The sequence below is a fragment of the Tinamus guttatus genome, unplaced genomic scaffold (assembly GCF_059628265.1).
Source record: "Tinamus guttatus ecotype Peru unplaced genomic scaffold, ASM5962826v1 Tinamus_guttatus_pri_ptg001125l, whole genome shotgun sequence".
Taxonomy (NCBI): Eukaryota; Metazoa; Chordata; class Aves; order Tinamiformes; family Tinamidae; genus Tinamus; species Tinamus guttatus.
Genome location: NW_028289659.1, coordinates 21,916 through 40,119, shown reverse-complemented (window position 1 = coordinate 40,119; position 18,204 = coordinate 21,916). Strand labels below are relative to the sequence as shown.

Sequence of the window (18,204 nt, the reverse complement as noted above, 5' to 3'; positions counted from 1 at the left end):
GCTGTCCGCCTGTCGCTCCTCACTGCCGTCCATCTGTTCCTCCTCCCCACTGTCTGCCTGTTGCTCCTCACTGCTGTCTGCCTGTTCCTACCTGCTGTCCGCCTGTCACTCCTCACTGCTGTCTGCCTGTTCCTCCCCACTGTCCGCCTGTCACTCCTCACTGCTGTCTGCCTGTTCCTCCCCACTGTCCGCCTGTTCCTACCTGCTGTCCGCCTGTCCCTCCTCGCCACTGTCCACCTGTTGCTCCTTACCGCCTGTTCCTACCTGCTGTCCACCTGTTGCTCCTCACTGCTGTCCGCTTGTTCCTACCTGCTGTCTGCCTGTCGCTCCTCACTGCTGTTCGCTTGTTCCTACCTGCTGTCCGCCTGTCGCTCCTCACTGCTGTCCACCTGTTGCTCCTGTCACCCTCCTGCCTGTCTCCCCTCCCCGCTGCCCACTCGTCCCTCCGACCCCGGCCCCGTCCCGCTCCGCCTGTAACCGCCTGTTGCTCCCCTCCAGAGTACAGCCGCTTCGAGGCCAAGATCCACGACCTGCGGGAGCAGCTGCTGAGCAGCAGCCTGGGCTCGGGGACGGCCTCGCTGCGCAGCAACCCCAAGCGCGGCTTCTACATCCGGTGCGTGGCGCGCCGCCGCCGCCGCCTGTAGCCCGGCCGCCTGTAGCCTGACGGCGCCTGTCGCCGCAGGGCGCTGTTCGACTACGACAAGAGCAAGGACTGCGGCTTCCTGAGCCAGGCGCTGAGCTTCCGCTTCGGCGACGTGCTGCAGGTGCTGGACGCGTCCGACGAGGAGTGGTGGCAGGCGCGGCACGCGCGCCCCGACGCGCCCGCGCGCGGCCTCGGCTTCGTGCCCAGCAAGAGACGGTGCGCGGGGGGCGGGCTGGGGGGGATTGGGGCGATTTGGGGGGAATTGGGGCGATTTGGGGGGGGATTGGGGCGATTTGGGGGGTATTGGGGCGATTTGGGGGGAATTGGGGCGATTTGGGGGGGGATTGGGGTGATTTGGGGGGAATTGGGGTGATTTGGGGGGGATTGGGGGTGTCTAGGAGGGGTATTGGGGGGTATTGGGGGGTATTGAGGCGATTTGGGGGGGATTGGGGGTGTCTAGGAGGGGTATTGGGGGGGTATTGGGGTGATTTGGGGGGGATTGGGGGTGTCTAGGAGGGGTATTGGGGGGTATTGGGGGGGATTGGGGCGATCTGGGGGGGATTGGGGGTGTCTAGGAGGGGTATTGGGGGGTATTGGGGCGATTTGGGGGGGATTGGGGGTGTCTAGGAGGGGTATTGGGGATTGGGGGGGATTGGGGCGATTTGGGGGGAATTGGGGCGATTTGGGGGGGATTGGGGGTGTCTAGGAGGGGTATTGGGGGGGATTGGGGGGTATTGGGGCGATTTGGGGGGGATTGGGGGTGTCTAGGAGGGGTATTGGGGATTGGGGGGATTGGGGCGATTTGGGGGGGATTGGGGGTGTCTAGGAGGGGTATTGGGGATTGGGGGGGATTGGGGGGAATTGGGGCGATTTGGGGGGAATTGGGGATGTCTAGGAGGGGTATTGGGGATTGGGGGGATTGGGGCGATTTGGGGGGAATTGGGGCGATTTGGGGGGGATTGGGGGTGTCTAGGAGGGGTATTGGGGGGTATTGGGGGGTATTGGGGTGATTTGGGGCGATTTGGGGGGATTGGGGCGATTTGGGGGGGATTGGGGGTGTCTAGGAGGGGTATTGGGGATTGGGGGGGATTGGGGCGATTTGGGGGGGATTGGGGGTGTCTAGGAGGGGTATTGGGGATTGGGGGGGATTGGGGCGATTTGGGGGGGATTGGGGGTGTCTAGGAGGGGTATTGGGGATTGGGGCGATTTGGGGGGAATTGGGGCGATTTGGGGGGGATTGGGGGTGTCGAGGAGGGGTATTGGGGGGTATTGGGGGGTATTGGGGTGATTTGGGGGGAATTGGGGCGATTTGGGGGGATTGGGGCGATTTGGGGGGGATTGGGGGTGTCTAGGAGGGGTATTGGGGATTGGGGGGGATTGGGGCCATTTGGGGGGGATTGGGGGTGTCTAGGAGGGGTATTGGGGGGTATTGGGGGGTATTGAGGCGATTTGGGGGGGATTGGGGGTGTCTAGGAGGGGTATTGGGGACTGGGGGGGATTGGGGCGATTTGGGGGGGATTGGGGGTGTCTAGGAGGGGTATTGGGGGGTATTGGGGCGATTTGGGGGGGATTGGGGGTGTCTAGGAGGGGTATTGGGGATTGGGGGGGATTGGGGCGATTTGGGGGGGATTGGGGGTGTCTAGGAGGGGTATTGGGGCGATTTGGGGGGATTGGGGGTGTCTAGGAGGGGTATTGGGGGGTATTGGGGCGATTTGGGGGGGATTGGGGGTGTCTAGGAGGGGTATTGGGGGGTATTGGGGGGTATTGGGGGGATTGGGGGTGTCTAGGAGGGGTATTGGGGGGTATTGGGGCGATTTGGGGGGGATTGGGGGTGTCTAGGAGGGGTATTGGGGGGTATTGGGGGGTATTGGGGGGATTGGGGGTGTCTAGGAGGGGTATTGGGGGGTATTGGGGCGATTTGGGGGGATTGGGGGTGTCTAGGAGGGGTATTGGGGGGTATTGGGGGGATTGGGGGTGTCTAGGAGGGGTATTGGGGGGTATTGGGGCGATTTGGGGGGGATTGGGGGTGTCTAGGAGGGGTATTGGGGGGTATTGGGGCGATTTGGGGGGGATTGGGGGTGTCTAGGAGGGGTATTGGGGTGTCTAGGAGGGGGCTTTGGGGTGAATTGGCGGGGATGGGGGGTATTGGGGTGTCTAGGATGGGGTATTGGGGTGTCTAGGAGAGGTATTGGGGGTATTGGGGGGGATTGGGGCATCTAGGATGGGGCATTGGGGGTGATTTGGGGTATTGGGGTGTCTAGGAGGGGGTATTGGGGAGTTTTTGGGGTACTGGGGTGTCTAGGAGGGGGTATTGGGGTAGTTTGGGGGAATTGGGGCGTCTAGAAGGGGGCACTGGGGGATTGGGCCGTCTAGGAGGGGTATTGGGGTGATTTGGGGGGAATTGGGGTGTCTAGGAGGGGTATTGGGGGGGCTGGGGGGTATTGGGGTGTTTAGAAGGGGTATTGGGGTGTCTAGGAGGGGGCTTTGGGGCGGATTGGGGGAATTGGGGCGTCTAGGAGGGGGTATTGGGGTGATTTGGGGGGAATTGGGGTGTCCAGGAGCGGGTATTGGGAGGGATTGGGGTGTCTGGGAGGGGGGTTTGGGGCATCTAGGGGGGTATTGGGGTGCTTTGAGGGGGATTGGGGTGTCTAGAAGGGGTATTGGGGCGTCTAGGAGGGGGCATTGGGGTGAATTGGCGGGGATGGGGGTTATTGGGGTGTCTAGGATGGGGTATTGGGGTGTCTAGGAGAGGTATTGGGGGTATTGGGGGGGATCGGGGCATGTAGGATGGGGCATTGGGGGTGATTTGGGGTACTGGGGTGTCTAGGAGGGGTATTGGGGAGTTTTGGGGGTACTGGGGTGTCTAGGAGGGGGTATTGGGGTAGTTTGGGGGAATTGGGGCGTCTAGAAGGGGGCACTGGGGGATTGGGCCGTCTAGGAGGGGTATTGGGGTGATTTGGGGGGAATTGGGGTGTCTAGGAGGGGTATTGGGGGGAATTGGGGTGTTTAGAAGGGGTATTGGGGTGTCTAGGAGGGGGCTTTGGGGAGAATTGGGGCGTCTAGGAGGGGGTATTGGGCTGATTTGGGGGGGATTGGGGGGAATTGGGGTGACTAGGAGGGGGTATTGGGGTGTCTAGGATTATTGGGGTGCTTTGAGGGCAATTGGGGTGTCTAGGAGGGGGCATTGGGACGGATTGGGGCACTAGGGCATCTAGGAGGGGTATTGTGATTTGGGGGGAATTGGGGCTTCTAGGAGGGGGAATTGGGGGGTATTGGGGTGTCTAGGAGGGGTATTGGGGTGATTTGGGGGGAATTGGGGTGTCCAGGAGGGGGCATTGGGGGGGATTGGAGGTATTGGGGCATCTAGGAGGGGGTATTGGGGTGCTTTGGGGGGATTTGGGCGTCTAGGGGGGTATTGGGGTGATTTGGGGGGAATTGGGGTGTCTAGGAGGGGTATTGGGGTGATTTGGGGTGTCTAGGAGGGGGCATTGGGGCAATTTGGGGGCACTGGGGGGCTGGGACAGGCGTTGGGGGGGTTGGGGTGATTTTGGGGGGGGTCAGGAGCCCTGGGGGGGGGGTCACTGGCAGCCCCGGTGCCCCCCCCAATCCCGTGTCCCCCCCCCAGGGTGGAGCGGCGGGAGTGGACGCGGCTAAAGGCCAAGGTGAGGGGCACCCGGGGGGAGGGGGCGGTGACATCACTGGGAGGGGGTGGTGACATCACCGGGGGTGATGACATCACGCGGGGGGGGAGGGGGTGACACCGCAGGAGGGCTCCGCCCCCCCCGCCCCGCCCCCCCCTCACGCTCTCTCTCCTCTCCGGCGCCTCCCCCGGGCCAGGACCGGGTGCCCGGATCGGGCTCGCAAGGTGGGTGACGCCCTGTCCGCCTGTTCCCCTCCGCCTGTAGCCCCCACCCTGGTCTGCCTGTTGGCCCCCCATGCTCCTGTCACCCCCTTTCCACTTTTCCCTTTCTGCGTCTTCCTCCTTCTCGGCCTGTTTCCGTCTTTTCCGCCTGTCTCTCCCTGTCTGCCTGTTCCCCCTTTCCACCTGTCTTCCTGTCCACCTGTTTCCTCTCCTTTTCACCTGTTTTCCCTGTCCATCTGTTCCCATCTGCCTCTCCCTCCATCTTCCACCTGTTCCCTGCCGTCCACCTGTTCCTCCTCGCCTGTAACCCGCCTCCCCAGTCCGCCTGTTGCTCCCTTTCTGCCTCTTCCCCCCAGTCTGCTGGTCCGCCTGTTCCCCCTCTTTCCACCTGCCCCCTCCCCCCGTCCGCCTGTTCTCCCGGTCCGCCCGTCTCCCCCCATCTACCTGTCGCTCTGGCCGCCTGTTCCCGGCCGCCGGGTGACGCCGCCGTCCCCGCAGGGCGGGAGGACACCGTGCTGAGCTACGAGACGGTGACACAGATGGAAGGTGGGTGTATGGGGGAGGGTCCCGGACGCCTGGGCCCCTCAATGGCAGGATTGGGGGGCGGTCCCGGACGCCTGGGCCCGCTGACCCCCCCGCCCCTCCCCCAGTGCACTACGCCCGGCCCATCATCATCCTGGGCCCCACCAAGGACCGCGTGAACGACGACCTCCTGTCCGAGTTCCCCGACAAGTTCGGCTCCTGCGTCCCCCGTGAGACACGGGGGGACATGGGAGGACATGGGGGGACACTGGGGACATGAGGGACACAGGAGGACATGGGGACATGGGGGGATATTGGGGACATGAGAGACATGGAGGACATGGGGATATGGGGGGACATTGGGGACATGGGGGCATGGGGGGATATGGAGGGATATGGAGGACATGGAAGGACATGAGGGACATGGGGGGCACAGGGGAACATGAAGGGACATGGTGGGACATGGAGAGACATTGGGGACATGGGCATGGGGGGACATGGAGGGACACTGGGGACATGGGAGACATGGGGGGACATGAGGGACATGGGCACAGGGGGACATGGGCATGAGGGGACATGGGGACATGGGGGAACATGTGGGGACACTGGGGACATGGAGAGACATGGAGGGACACAGAAGACATTGAAGGACATGGGAGGCAATGGAGGGACATGGAGGGACACGGACATGGGGGAATATTGGGGACATGGGGGGACATGGGGGAATATTGGGGACATGGGGGGACAAAGGGGGACATGGAGAGACATGGGGGACATGGATACGGGGGGACATGGAGGGACACGGAGGACATGGGAGACATGGGGGGACATTAGGGACATGGGGACATGAGGGACATGGGTGGCACAGGGGGACATGGGGAGACATGGGGGGCATGAGGGGACATGGGGGAACATGTGGGGACACTGGGGACGTGGAGAGACATGGAGGGACATGGGGGACATGGGGTCATGGAGGGGACATGGAGGGACACAGAGAACACTGAAGGACATGGGAGGCAATGGAGGGACATGGAGGGACACGGGGGGACGTGGGGGGATATTGAGGACATGGAGGGACAAAGGGGGACATGGAGAGACATTGGGGACATGGACACGGGGGGACATGGAGGACATGGGAGACATGGGGGGACATTAGGGACATGGGGACATAGGGGACACAGCGGGACATGGGGAGATATTGGGGACATGGGGGGACATGGAGGGATATGGGGGGACATGAGAAGCCATGTAGGGTCATGGGGACATGTGATCATGGAGGGGACACGGAGGGACACAAAGGACATTGAAGGACATGGGAGGCCATGGAGGGACATGGAGAGACACAGGGGGACATGGGGGGATATTGGGGACATGGAGGGACATGGGGGGACACGAGAGGCCATGGAGGGACACAGGGGCATGTGGGGGGATATTGGGGACATGGAGGGACATGGGGGGACATAGAGGGACGTGGGGGGATATTGGAGACATGGGGGGAAACGGATGGACATGGCGGGGGACACGAGAGGCCATGGAGGGACATGGGGGGATATGGGGACATAGAGGGACATGGGGGCACGGAGGGACACAGAGGGACATAGGGGAACATGGAGGGACGTGGGGGGACATGAGAGGCCATGTAGGGACATGGGGGGACGTGGAGGGACATGGGGACACAGGGGGACATTGGGGGACACTGGGGGACACGAGGGGGACATTGGGGACCCTGGGGGACATTGGGGACCCTGGTGCCGCCGCGGCGCAGACACGACGCGGCCCAAGCGGGACTACGAGGTGGACGGGCGGGACTACCACTTCGTGGCGTCGCGGGACAAGATGGAGAAGGACATCCAGGGCCACAAGTTCATCGAGGCCGGCCAGTACAACAGCCACCTGTACGGCACCAGCGTGCAGTCCGTGCGCGAGGTGGCCGAGCAGGTGACGAGGGCGGTGACGGTGGCGCGGTGACGGCGTCGCGGTGTCGCTGCCGTCGCGGTGACGCCGTCGTCGCGGTGACGCCGCAGGGCAAGCACTGCATCCTGGACGTGTCGGCCAACGCGGTGCGGCGGCTGCAGGCCGCCCAGCTGCACCCCATCGCCATCTTCATCCGCCCCAAGTCCCTGGAGAACGTGCTGTGAGCGCGGGGGCGGGGTCTGCGAGGAGGGGGCGGGGCCTGCGAGGAGGGGGCGGGGTCTACCCAGAGGGGGCGGGGCTTGGGGATGGAGTGGGGTGAGGTATAAGGGAGTGGGCGAGGGCAGAGGGCCTGCGGGGAAGGGGGCGGGGCCTGCGGGGAAGGGGGCGGGGCCTGCGGGGAGGGGAGTGGTCTGCTTGGAGGAGGTGGGGTCTATTAGAAAGAGGCGGGGCTTGGGGATACGGTGGGGTGAGGTATAAGGGAGTGGGTGAAGGCAGCCTGCATGGAAGGGGGCGGGGCCTGCAGGAAGGGGAGGAGCCTGCAGGGAGGGGGCTGCATGCAGGGGGTGGGGTCTGTTTGGAGGGGGTGGGGTCTATTCGGAGGAGGCGGGGCTTGCAAATGGAGTGGGCTGAGGTATAAGGGAGTGGGTGAGGGTAGAGAGCCTCTAGGGAAGGGGGAGGGGCCTTCGCGGAGGGGCGGGGCCTGAGGGAAGGGGAGGGGCCTGTTCGGAGGAGGCAGGGTCTACTTGGAGAGGCGGGGTCTATTCAGAGGAGGCGGGGCTTGGGGATGGAGTGGGCTGAAGTATAAGGGAGTGAGGATAGAGATGGGAGCAGGGGGCGTGGCCTGAGGGGAAAGGGAGGGGCCTAATGGGCGGGGAGGGACGCGTTGGGGGTGTGGCTTATTGGAAGGGGCGGGGCTTGTGGGGTTCAGGTGTGGGGGATTGGCTGAGGGGCCTGTGGGGAAGGGGTGTGGCCTATGGCAAGGGGGAGGGGACTGTTTGGAGGGGCGGGGCTTGTTGGGAGGGGCGGGGCAGATTGGGGCGGGGCTTGGGGTGAGGTGCAGCACAAGGGGGACTGGAGGAGGGAAGGTGGGATCGGGAGCAGGGGGTGTGGCCTACGGGGACAGGGCGTGGCCTATCAAGGGGCGGGATCTGGGAGAGGGGGGCGGGGTCTGGGAGGGGGCGGGGCTCGGGCATCCCTGCTGTTTCCCCCTTGCCCCCTCCCCATGGTGGAGCTGGGTGGCCCCATTCGCTGCGGGCGGGTCCCCGGGGGGCGGGGCGTGTCCCCGGGGGGCGGGGCGTGCCGGGGGGCGTGCCGGTGCAAGCCCCGCCCCGCAGGGAGATCAGCAAGCGGGTGACGGAGGAGCAGGCGCGCAAGGCGTTCGAGAGGGCCACCAAGCTGGAGCAGGAGTTCACCGAGTGCTTCTCGGGTGCGGGGACACCCGGGGGACACCCCACGGGGGGACACGGGGGGACACGGCCACCCCCATGGGGGACACACGGGGCCCCACGGCCACCCGCATGGGGACTCACAGCCACTCCTTGGGACCCATAGCCACCCCCTGGGGACCCACAGCTGCCACCCAGGGCCCCATAACCACCCCTGGTGACCCATAACCACCAACCAGGGCTCCATAACCACCCCTGGGGACCCATAACCACCAACCAGGGCTCCATAACCACCCCTGGGGACCCATAACCACCCCCTGGGGACCCATAACCACCCCCTGGCCCCATAACCACCCCCTGGGGACCCACAACCACCACCCAGGACTCCAAAACCACTCCTGGGGACCCATAACCACCCCCTGGAGACCCATAACCAACACACAGGGCCCCATAACCACCCCTGGGGACCCATAACCGGCACATAGGGACCCATAACCACCCCTGGGGACCCAAAACCACCACCCAGGGCCCCATAACCACCACGTAGGGCCCTATAACCACTCCCTGAGGACCCATAACCAGCACATAGGGACCCATAACCACCCCCTGGGGACCCATAACCACCCCCTGGGGACCCATAACCAACACACAGGGCCCCATAACCACCCCCTGGGGACCCATAACCACCCCCTGGCCCCATAATCACCCCCTGGGGACCCATAGCCACCACCCAGGGCCCAATAACCACCCCTGGGGACCCATAACCACCACCCCCGGCCCCATAACCACCCCCTGGGGACCCACAAATACCACCCAGGGCCCCATAACCACCCCCTGGGGCCCCATAACCAACACACAGGGCCCCATAACCACCCCCTGGGGCCCCATAACCACCCTGTAGGGACCCAGAGCCACCCCCTGGGGACCCATAACCAACACACAGGGCCCCATAACCACCCCCTGGGGCCCCATAACTACTACGTTGGGCCCCATAACCACCCCCTGGGGACCCAAAACCACCACCCAGCGCCCCATAACCAGCACGCAGGGACCCAGAGCCGCCCCCTGGGGGGACCCCCGTGCCCCACAGCCCACCCCCCAACCCGGCCGTTGCCCCGCAGCCATGGTGGAGGGCGACAGCTTCGAGGAGATCTACCACAAGGTGAAGCGGGTCATCGAGGAGCTCTCGGGGCCCTACATCTGGGTGCCGGCCCGCGAGAGACTCTAGGGGCGGGGGGCAGCCCCCCACGGCGAGGCCGGGACCCCCCGGCGCCCCCCAAGGAGCCCTTGGAGACCCCACGGAGACACTGGAGGCCCCCAAGGCACCATTGGAGACTCCATGGAGCTACTGGAGGCCCCTAAGGCACCATTGGAGACCCCCAAGGAGCCCTTGGAGACCCCACGGAGACACTGGAGGCCCCCAAGGCCCCCAAGGCACCATTCGAGACTCCATGGAGCCACTGGAGACCCCCCAAGGAGCCCTTGGAGGCCCCATGGAGCGACTGGAGCCCCTGGAGACACCATGGAGCCACTGGGGGTCCCTAAGGCACCATTGGAAGCCCCTAAGGCACCATTGGAGACCCCCAAGGAGCCCTTGGAGACCCCACGGAGACACTGGAGGCCCCCAAGGCACCATTGGAGACCCCATGGAGCGACTGGAGGTCCCTAAGGCACCACTGGAGCCCCCCCAAGGCACCGTTGGAGACCCCCAAGGAGCCCTTGGAGGCCCCATGGAGCGACTGGGGGTCCCTAAGGCACCATTGAAACCCCCCAAGGAGCCCTTGGAGACCCTATGGACCCACTGGGGGTCCCTAAGGCACCGTTGGAGCCCCCCAAGGCACCATTGGAGCCCCCCAAGGAGCCCTTGGAGACCCCACAGAGCCATTGGAGGCCCCTAAGGCACCGTTGGAGCCCCCCAAGGCACCATGGGAGACCCCCATGGACCCACTGGAGCGCCCCAAGGAGCCCTTGGGAGACCCTATGGACCCACTGGAGCGCCCCAAGAAGCCCTTGGAGACCCCATGGAGCTACTGGAGCCCCCAAGGAGGCCTTGGAGACCCGTGGACCCCCCCACCACGGCACAGTCGGACCCGCCAGCACCGCCTGGACCCCCCCATGGAGCCACTGGAAACGTCCCCCCCCCTCCGTGTCCATGGAGACCCCCAAGGCACCATTGGAGACCCCCCCCCTCCGCCATGGCACAACTGGACACCCAGCACCAGCCGGACCCCCCCCCCCCCTCAACATGGGGCCACTGGACCTTCCCCCACGGAGCCACCGGAGACCCCTATGGCACAACAGGACCCCCCCCAGCACCGGCCGGCTCCCCCCATGGAGACCCCCCCGGTGGGGTTGGAGCCCTACGGAACAACCGGAGACCCCCCCGGCGCTGCTGGCCCCCCCACGGGGCCACTGGAGACCCCCACGATGGGGGTTGGACCCTCCCGGTACCATTGGACCCCCCTGGCTACAACACCATTGGAGACCCCCCCCCCATGTCACAGTCGGACACCCCCTCAACTCCATGGGGACGCTCCCAAGATGGGACCCCCCCCCATATCCCACGTTGGGGGGGGGGGGGGAACGCTGTCCCCCCTCCCGTTTCGATTTGCCGAAGTGGGGGGGTCCCCCACCCCCCTCCAGCTCCATAGGGCCCGGGCATCCGATTTTTCCTTTTTTTTTGGAGGGGGGGAGCCGCTTTTGGACTCGATTTTTGTACATATAATCTCTATATTTGTATGCGCGGGGGAAAGGGGGGGCCGCCCCCCCACCCCGAACTGAGCCCCCCCCCCCCCCCCAAATTCCCTTCCTACCTTCCTCGAGGGGCTCCCGAGGTCCCGGTTGGGCGGGGGGCGGCGAGGGAGGGATAAGAGAGTATTTTGCATAGAAACGTTATGGCCGCAGCAAAGGCGGGAATAAAGCGAGTCGCGAGGCGCCCGCTGCTCCCTCAGGAGCCTCGGGAATGGCGGGAAAGGGAGGGATAACGCGGCGTCGCCTCAGGAATGGCGGGAAGGGAGAAGGTAACGCGGCGTCGCCTCAGGAATGGCGGGGGGGGGGGAGTGGTCACGTGGCGTCGCCTCAGGAAAGGGCGGGAAGCGCCGCGAGCGGCAAACCGGGGGGCGGGGCCTGGCGCGCAGCCAATCAGGAGCGCGCCTGGGGGGTTGGGCTTGGCTCGCAGCCAATGAGGAGCGCGCGGGGGGAGTGATTGGCAGATGCCGGAGCGCTGTGGGCGGGGCCGGCCGCGGAGGGAGGAGGGGGCGGGGCCACGCCGCTTGAGTGGCGTGGTGCCCGACCAATGAGGAGCGCGGACGGATGGTGATTGGTCGAGGGGAGCGCTGAGGGCGGGAAGGGGGCGGGGCTCCCCACTGGGCACGTGTCCCCCTCCCCCCCATCCAAACAGGCTTTTTTTTTTTCCCCCAAAACCACAGATTTTCCCCCCAAATCAGGTGTTTTTTTCCCCAAAACACCCCGGGGCTTTTATGTACTTTTCACAGCGCAGGATTTAAGGAAAAAAAAGCCCAAAAACGGGAAAAATGAGGAGGGGGGCAGATTCCACCCCAAAAAGACTTTATTGGGGGGGGAGGTTTCCGGAAGGGGGGGAGGGGGTTGGTCCCTGGGCGGCCATCTTGGTGTGGGGCAGCGGCCATCTTGGTGTGGGGCACCCTGCTCCTCTGCCCCCCCCATAATGTGGGGCAGGATCTGGGGGGTCCTATGGAGTATTGGGGGGGGGTCCCTGAGCTGTGGGGCAGCCCCATGGCGGGGGGGGGCAGCCCCCCAAGTGCCCTGAGCCGGGGGTGGGGGGCGGAGCTATGGGTCAACCGCCCCCCCGATTTACTCGCTATGGGGCAGATCCACCCCCATTTAACCGCTATGGGGCAGCCCCCACCTTGTGCCCCCCCCTTTTCCATGGGGCAGCCTCAGTTTCCCTAGTGACAAGGTGGGGGGGGGGTCCTGGGATCTATGGGGCAGCCCCAGGGATCTATGGGGCAGATCTGCCCCCCGGCTATGGGGCAGCCCCAAGGATCTATGGGGCAGATCCCAGGATCTATGGGGCAGCCCCAGGGATCTATGGGGCAGATCCCCCCCCGGCTATGGGGCAACCCCCAGGATCTATGGGGCAGATCCCAGGATCTATGGGGCAGCCCCAGGGACCTATGGGGCAGATCCGCCCCCCCTGGCTATGGGGCAGCCCCCAGGATCTATGGGGCAGCCCCAGGGATCTATGGGGCAGATCTCAGGATCTATGGGGCAGATCCGCCCCCCCGGCTATGGGGCAGCCCCCAGGATCTATGGGGCAGCCCCAGGGATCTGTGGGGCAGATCCCAGGATCTATGGGGCAGCCCCCAGGATCTATGGGGCAGATCCCAGGATCTATGGGGCAGCCCCAGGGATCTATGGGGCAGATCCCCCCCTCCGCTATGGGGCAGCCCCCCCCTCATTCCCCCTTCCCGTGCGGCGCCCCCCGGTAGTACAGGAACTGCCCCAACAACAGCGCGTTACAGGCGGCGGCGGCGGCGGCCGCCAGCGTCACCAGCGCGTCCCCGGTGTCCTGTGGGGGTGACAGCGCCCGGCGGGGCGGGTGTCACCGTGACGTCACCATGGTGACACCCCCCCCGGTGTGTGTGTGTTCCCGCACAGCCGGTACCTGCAGGGAGGTGAAGACGCGGGCCAGGGACCCCCCCAGCAACAGCCCCGCGGTGACACCCGACAGCTGCCCCGTGTGGCCCTGGTGGTAGTTGGTGGCCGCCTGTAGCAGCTGGGGGGTGACAACAGGGGACAAAGCGTGGGGTGACAAAAGGGGGGACACAAAGGGGTCAAGGTTGGGGGGGGACATGAGGGGATAAGAAGGGGTGACAAAAGGGGTCAGGGGACAATCGGGCCCCCCCGATTGGGGCCCAGGCGTCCGGGTGACTTCCCACAACCCACCCCCCCGACAGTGTGTCCAGGAGGGGCCCAGGGGTCCGGGACCCCCCTCCATATCCCAGAAAGGGCCCAGGCGTCCGGGACCCTCTTTGCCCCCCATCCCCATCCCAAGAGGGGCCCAGGCGTCCGGGTCCATCCTCCCCATCCCAGAAGGGGCCCAGGCATCCGGCCCCTCCCCCATTTTGTCCCAGGAGGGGCCCAGGCGTCCAGGACCCCCCCCCCAACATCCCAAGAGGGGCCCAGGCGTCCGGGACCCCCCTCCATATCCCAGAAAGGGCCCAGGCGTCCGGCCCCCCCACCCTTTGTATCCCAGGAGGGGCCCAGGCGTCCGGGACCCCCCCCAACATCCCAGGAGGGGCCCAGGTGTCCGGGACCCCCTTTACCCCCCTCCCCATCCCAGAAGGGCCCAGGCGTCCGGCCCCCCCACCCTTTGTATCCTAGGAGGGGCCCAGGCGTCCGGGACCCCCCCCAATCCCAGGAGGGGCCCAGGCGTCCGGGACCCTCTTTGCCCCGCCCCCCATCCCAGGAGGGGCCCAGGCGTCCGGGCCCTCCCCTCCGGGCCCAGGCGTCCGGGACCCCCCCCAATCCCAGGAGGGGCCCAGGCGTCCGGGACCCCCTTTACCCCCCCCATATCCCAGAAAGGGCCCAGGCGTCCGGGACCCCCCTCTTTGTGTCCCAGGAGGGGCCCAGGCGTCCGGCCCCCCCCCCCCCCCGCTCACCCTCCCGGCCGCCACCAGGGGACGTTCGTGGCCTGCAGGGCCGTGACCAGGGGGGGCGCGCCAGCGCGACACCAGGACCCCCAGGAGGGCCCCATAGAGCAGCAGCAGCAGCAGCCCTGGGGGGGGGGGGTCACGTGAGGGGGGGGTGTCCACGTGGGGGGGGGGTGTCACGTGAGGGGGGGGGGTGTCACGTGGGGGGGGGGCAGGCGTCCCGGGGGGGGGGGAACAGGGAGGGGGGCCCAGGGGTCCGGGGGGGGTCACATGCGGGGGGGGGGGGGCAGGGGTCTTGGGGGGGTCACGTGGTGGGGGGGGGCCCAGGCGTCCGGGATGGGGGGGGTCACATGGAGGGGGGGGTCACATGAGGGGGGGCCCAGGTGTCCGGGAGGGGGGGGGTCACATAAAGGAGGGGGGCCCAGGCGTCCGGGGGGGGGAGGGGTCACATGGGAGGGGCCAGGCGTCCGGCGGGGGGGGGGTCACATGGGAGGGGGGGCCCAGGCGTCCGGGGGGGGGAGGGGTCACATGGGAGGGGCCCAGGCGTCCGGGGGGGGAGGGGTCACATTGGGGGGGGGCCCAAGGCACCCGGGTGGGGGGTCACGTGGGGGGGGGGGGCAGGCGTCCGGCATGGGGGGGGGGGGTAACAAGGGGAGGAGTAATGGGGAGGGGGGGCCCAAGTGTCCGGGGGGGGGGTCACATGGGAGGGGCCCAGGCGTCCGAGGGGGGGGTCACATGGAGGGGGGGGGTCACATGGCGGGGGGGGGCCCAGGCGTCCGGGGGGGGGGGGTCACATGGGGGGGGGCCCAGGCGTCCGGGGGGGGTCACAGAGGGGAGGGGGGCCCAGAAGTCCGGGGGGGGGGGTCACATGAGGGGGGGCCCAGGTGTCCGGGGGGGGGAGGGGTCACATGGGGGGGGGCCCAGGCGTCCGGGGGGGGGGGGGTCACATGGGAGGGGGACCCAGGCGTCCGGGGGGGGGGGTGGTCACATGGGAGGGGGGGGGCCCAGGTGTCCGGGGGGGGGGGGTCACGTTGGTGGGGGGGGGGGCCCAGGCGTCCGGGGGGAGGGGGCGGTTCCCACCTCGCGCCGTCTGCCCCCGGAAGTGCAGGATGAGGAAGACGACGGCCCCGGTCTGCAGGATGAGGAAGAGCGCCTCACCCCACGCGCTATGGGGGGGGGGGGGGGAATGGGGAGGGGCTTAGCGCCAGGCCCGCCCCCAAAACACCCCCCCTCCCCCCGGCCCCCCATGGGGACCCCCCACCCCTGAGAGCGGCTGTGGACCTCGGCCCCGCCCCCCTGCCTTGGCCACGCCCCTCCCCCGAGTCTCCGCCCGCCTCGTCGGGAAGCTCTGGGGGGAGCCCGAAGGCCCCGCCCCCCGCTCCTGACCCCGCCCCTTAGCCCCGCCCCTTAAAGGGACTCAGCAATGGGCACGCAAGCCCCGCCCCTTCACCATAGCCCGCCCACATAGAGCGACCCAACGGGTGATTGCATAAGCCCCGCCCCTCCCCGTGGCCCTGCCCCTCTTCGAGTCTCCGCCCACCTAATTGGGGAGCTGTGTAGGCCCCGCCCCAACCACCGCCCGGCCCCGCCCCTAGCCCCGCCCACCTAAAGGGATCCAGCAAATGCCGCATAGGCCCCGCCCCCTCCCAAAGCCCCGCCCTCCCCGTGGCCCCGCCCACCTAACTGGGAAGCTCTGGGTGTTTAGGCCCCGCCCCCGTGTCCCACCCCCCTCCCTAACCAGCGCCAGGCCCCGCCCCTACCCCGTAGCCCCGCCCCTCCGCGAGGCCCCGCCCACCTGAAGGGGATAGCGTGCGTCAGGGCGTAGGCGGTGGCCCCGCCCATCGCGAGCAGCTCCAGCAGCCCCGCCCCCACGCTGAGCCCCGCCCCGCTGCGCGCGCGCAGGAGGCGGAGCACCTGGGGGAGCTTCACTGCGCGCAACGTCAGCAGCCGCCCCCCCGGAAACGCGCGCCGCCCGGAACCGACGACACCCCGGAACCAAAGATACCCCCGGGACGAGAGACACCCCGGAACCAAAAACACCTGGGACCAAAAACACCCCCGGAACCAAAGACACCCCGGAACCAAAGATACCCGGGACCAAAGATACCCCGGAACCAAAAACACCTGGGACAAAGACACCCCGGAACCAAAGATACCCCCGGAACCAAAGATAACCCCGGAACCAAAGATACCCCGGAACCAAAAACACCTGGGACCAAGACACCCCGGAACCAAAGATACCCCCGGAACCAAAGACACCCCCGGAACCAAAGATACCCGGAACCAACGACACCCGGGACCAAAGATACCCCCCGGAACCAACGACACCCCGGAACCAAAGACACCCCGGAACCGACGACACCCCGGAACCAAAGATACCCGGAACCAAAAACACCTGGGACCAAAAACACCCCCGGAACCAAAGATACCCGGAACCAAAGACACCCCCGAACCAAAAGACACCCCGGAACCAAAGATACCCGGAACCAAAAACACCCTGGGACCAAAAAACACCCCCGGAACCAAAGATACCCGGAACCAAAGACACCCCCGGAACCAAAGACAACCCCCGGAACCAAAGATACCCCGGAACCAAAAACACCTGGGACCAAAGACACCCCGGAACCAAAGATACCCGGAACCAAAGACACCCCCGGAACCAAAGATACTCCGGGGAAACCGGGGGGTCAATGGGACCCCCCCCGGAATGGACCCTCCTATATCCCCCCCCCCCCGCCCCGTGAATCCCTTCCCCCAATTCCCCCCCACGGGGACTCCCCTCCCTTCCGCCTCCCGACGGCCCCGCCCCCTTGGCGAAGCCCCGCCCCCCCGCAGCAGCCCCGCCCCCTCACCCATGACGGAGCCGGCCACGATGACGTAGCCGAGCGCGCGGCTGAGCAGGATCCTGAGGCAGGGAACTGCGCGGGGCGGACGGGGAGAGCGCGCTCAGCGCGGCGAGGGGGACCCCCCCGCGCGGCGCACTTCCGCCCGGCGCCAACATGGCGGCGCGCGGCGCGGCCACTTTCCGCCCGGCCCCGCGCCGCCGCCGGGCGGAACCCCCCGCCCCGTACCGCCCCCCGCGGCGGTTCCGCACCGTGGAGCAGGTTGAGCCGCACGAGCAGCTCCTCGAAGCAGCGCTCGGGCAGCAGCTGCGGGACCAGCCACGCGCGCAGCGCCGCCGCCGCCATCGCCCCGCGCCGCCCCGCGCACGCGCCGCCCCGCCCACGCCGCGCGCCCATTGGCCGCCGCCGGGGGGGGGGACGGGCGGCCCCGCCCGCCGCGCGTGCGCGTTGGCGCCGCGGGGAATCGGCCGCGCGTGCGCAGAAGCGCCGAAGCCGCCCCCCCCCCCCGCACGGATTTGCACGCCGTCGCGCGTGCGCAGCGGGGCCGCCAACGCGCATGCGCACTTAAGCCCCTGCGTCTCCCCCCCCGCCTCTGCGCATGCGCACTTCCGCCCCCGTGCCTCGCTCCCTTCCCCTCTGCGCATGCGCACTTTCCGCCCCCGTGCCTCGCTCCCTCCCCCTCCGCGCATGCGTGCTGCCGCTCCCTCGCGCTTTTCCCCTCCGCGCATGCGCAGCACCGCCCCTCCTGGCGCCTCGCCCCCTTCCCCTCCGCGCATGCGCACTGCCGCCACCTCGCTTTTCCCCCTCCGAGCATGCGCACTGCCGTCCTACCCCCGCGCTTTCCCCCTCCCATCTGCGCATGCGCACTGCAGCTCCCGCCTTGGTACATGCGCATTTTCACGCTCGCCCGCGCGCTCTCCCCTCCCGCGCATGCGCACTGCCTCACCCTCGCCCCCCTTTCGCTCATGCGCATTGCCGCCTCCACGCCTCCCCCTTAGCGCATGCGCACTGCTTGCCCTCTCGCGCTTCTCCCCCCTCCCATCTGCGCATGCGCACTGCCGCCTCCACCCCTTAGCGCATGCGCACTGCTGCCCTCTCGCGCGTCTCCCCCCTCCCATCTGCACATGCGCACTGCCGCCTCCACCCCTTAGCGCATGCGCACTGCTGCCCTCTCGCGCTTCCCCCCCATCTGCACATGCGCACTGCCTTCCCCCCGCGCTTCTCCCGCCCCCACCCGCGCATGCGCATTGCCGCCTCCCCGCGCTTCCCCTCTGCGCATGCTCACTGTCGCCTCTCGCGCCTCTCCCCCTCCCCTCGGCGCATGCGCGCTGCCACCCCCTCCCCGCCCAGTGGGGTCTCCCGCCCAACATGGCGGCCGCGCTGGGCCGCGGCGCCGCCGCCC

The 18,204-nt window shown here is 67.4% G+C and overlaps 2 protein-coding genes across 2 annotated transcripts; one reads left to right on the top strand and one right to left on the bottom strand.

Moving 5' to 3' along the window:
- Positions 1–498: 498 nt before the first annotated feature.
- Positions 499–9,576, top strand: LOC148590743 (disks large homolog 4-like; the record flags this gene model as incomplete). Its single annotated transcript, XM_088538643.1, has 10 exons — positions 499–613; positions 683–859; positions 4,269–4,305; positions 4,481–4,508; positions 5,004–5,051; positions 5,156–5,257; positions 6,793–6,965; positions 7,052–7,161; positions 8,276–8,367; positions 9,448–9,576. Coding segments are annotated over 10 exons (989 nt in total), but the record flags the coding sequence as incomplete, so codon positions are not given.
- A 3,179-nt stretch (positions 9,577–12,755) lies between these two features.
- LOC148590742 (mannose-P-dolichol utilization defect 1 protein-like) lies at positions 12,756–17,147 on the bottom strand. The gene is given in 8 exon segments (XM_088538642.1): positions 12,756–12,875; positions 12,972–13,099; positions 13,985–14,022; positions 14,024–14,084; positions 15,040–15,125; positions 15,755–15,887; positions 16,812–16,877; positions 17,054–17,147. Coding segments are annotated over 8 exon segments (720 nt in total). The 3' UTR covers positions 12,756–12,761.
- Between the last annotated feature and the right edge of the window lie 1,057 nt (positions 17,148–18,204).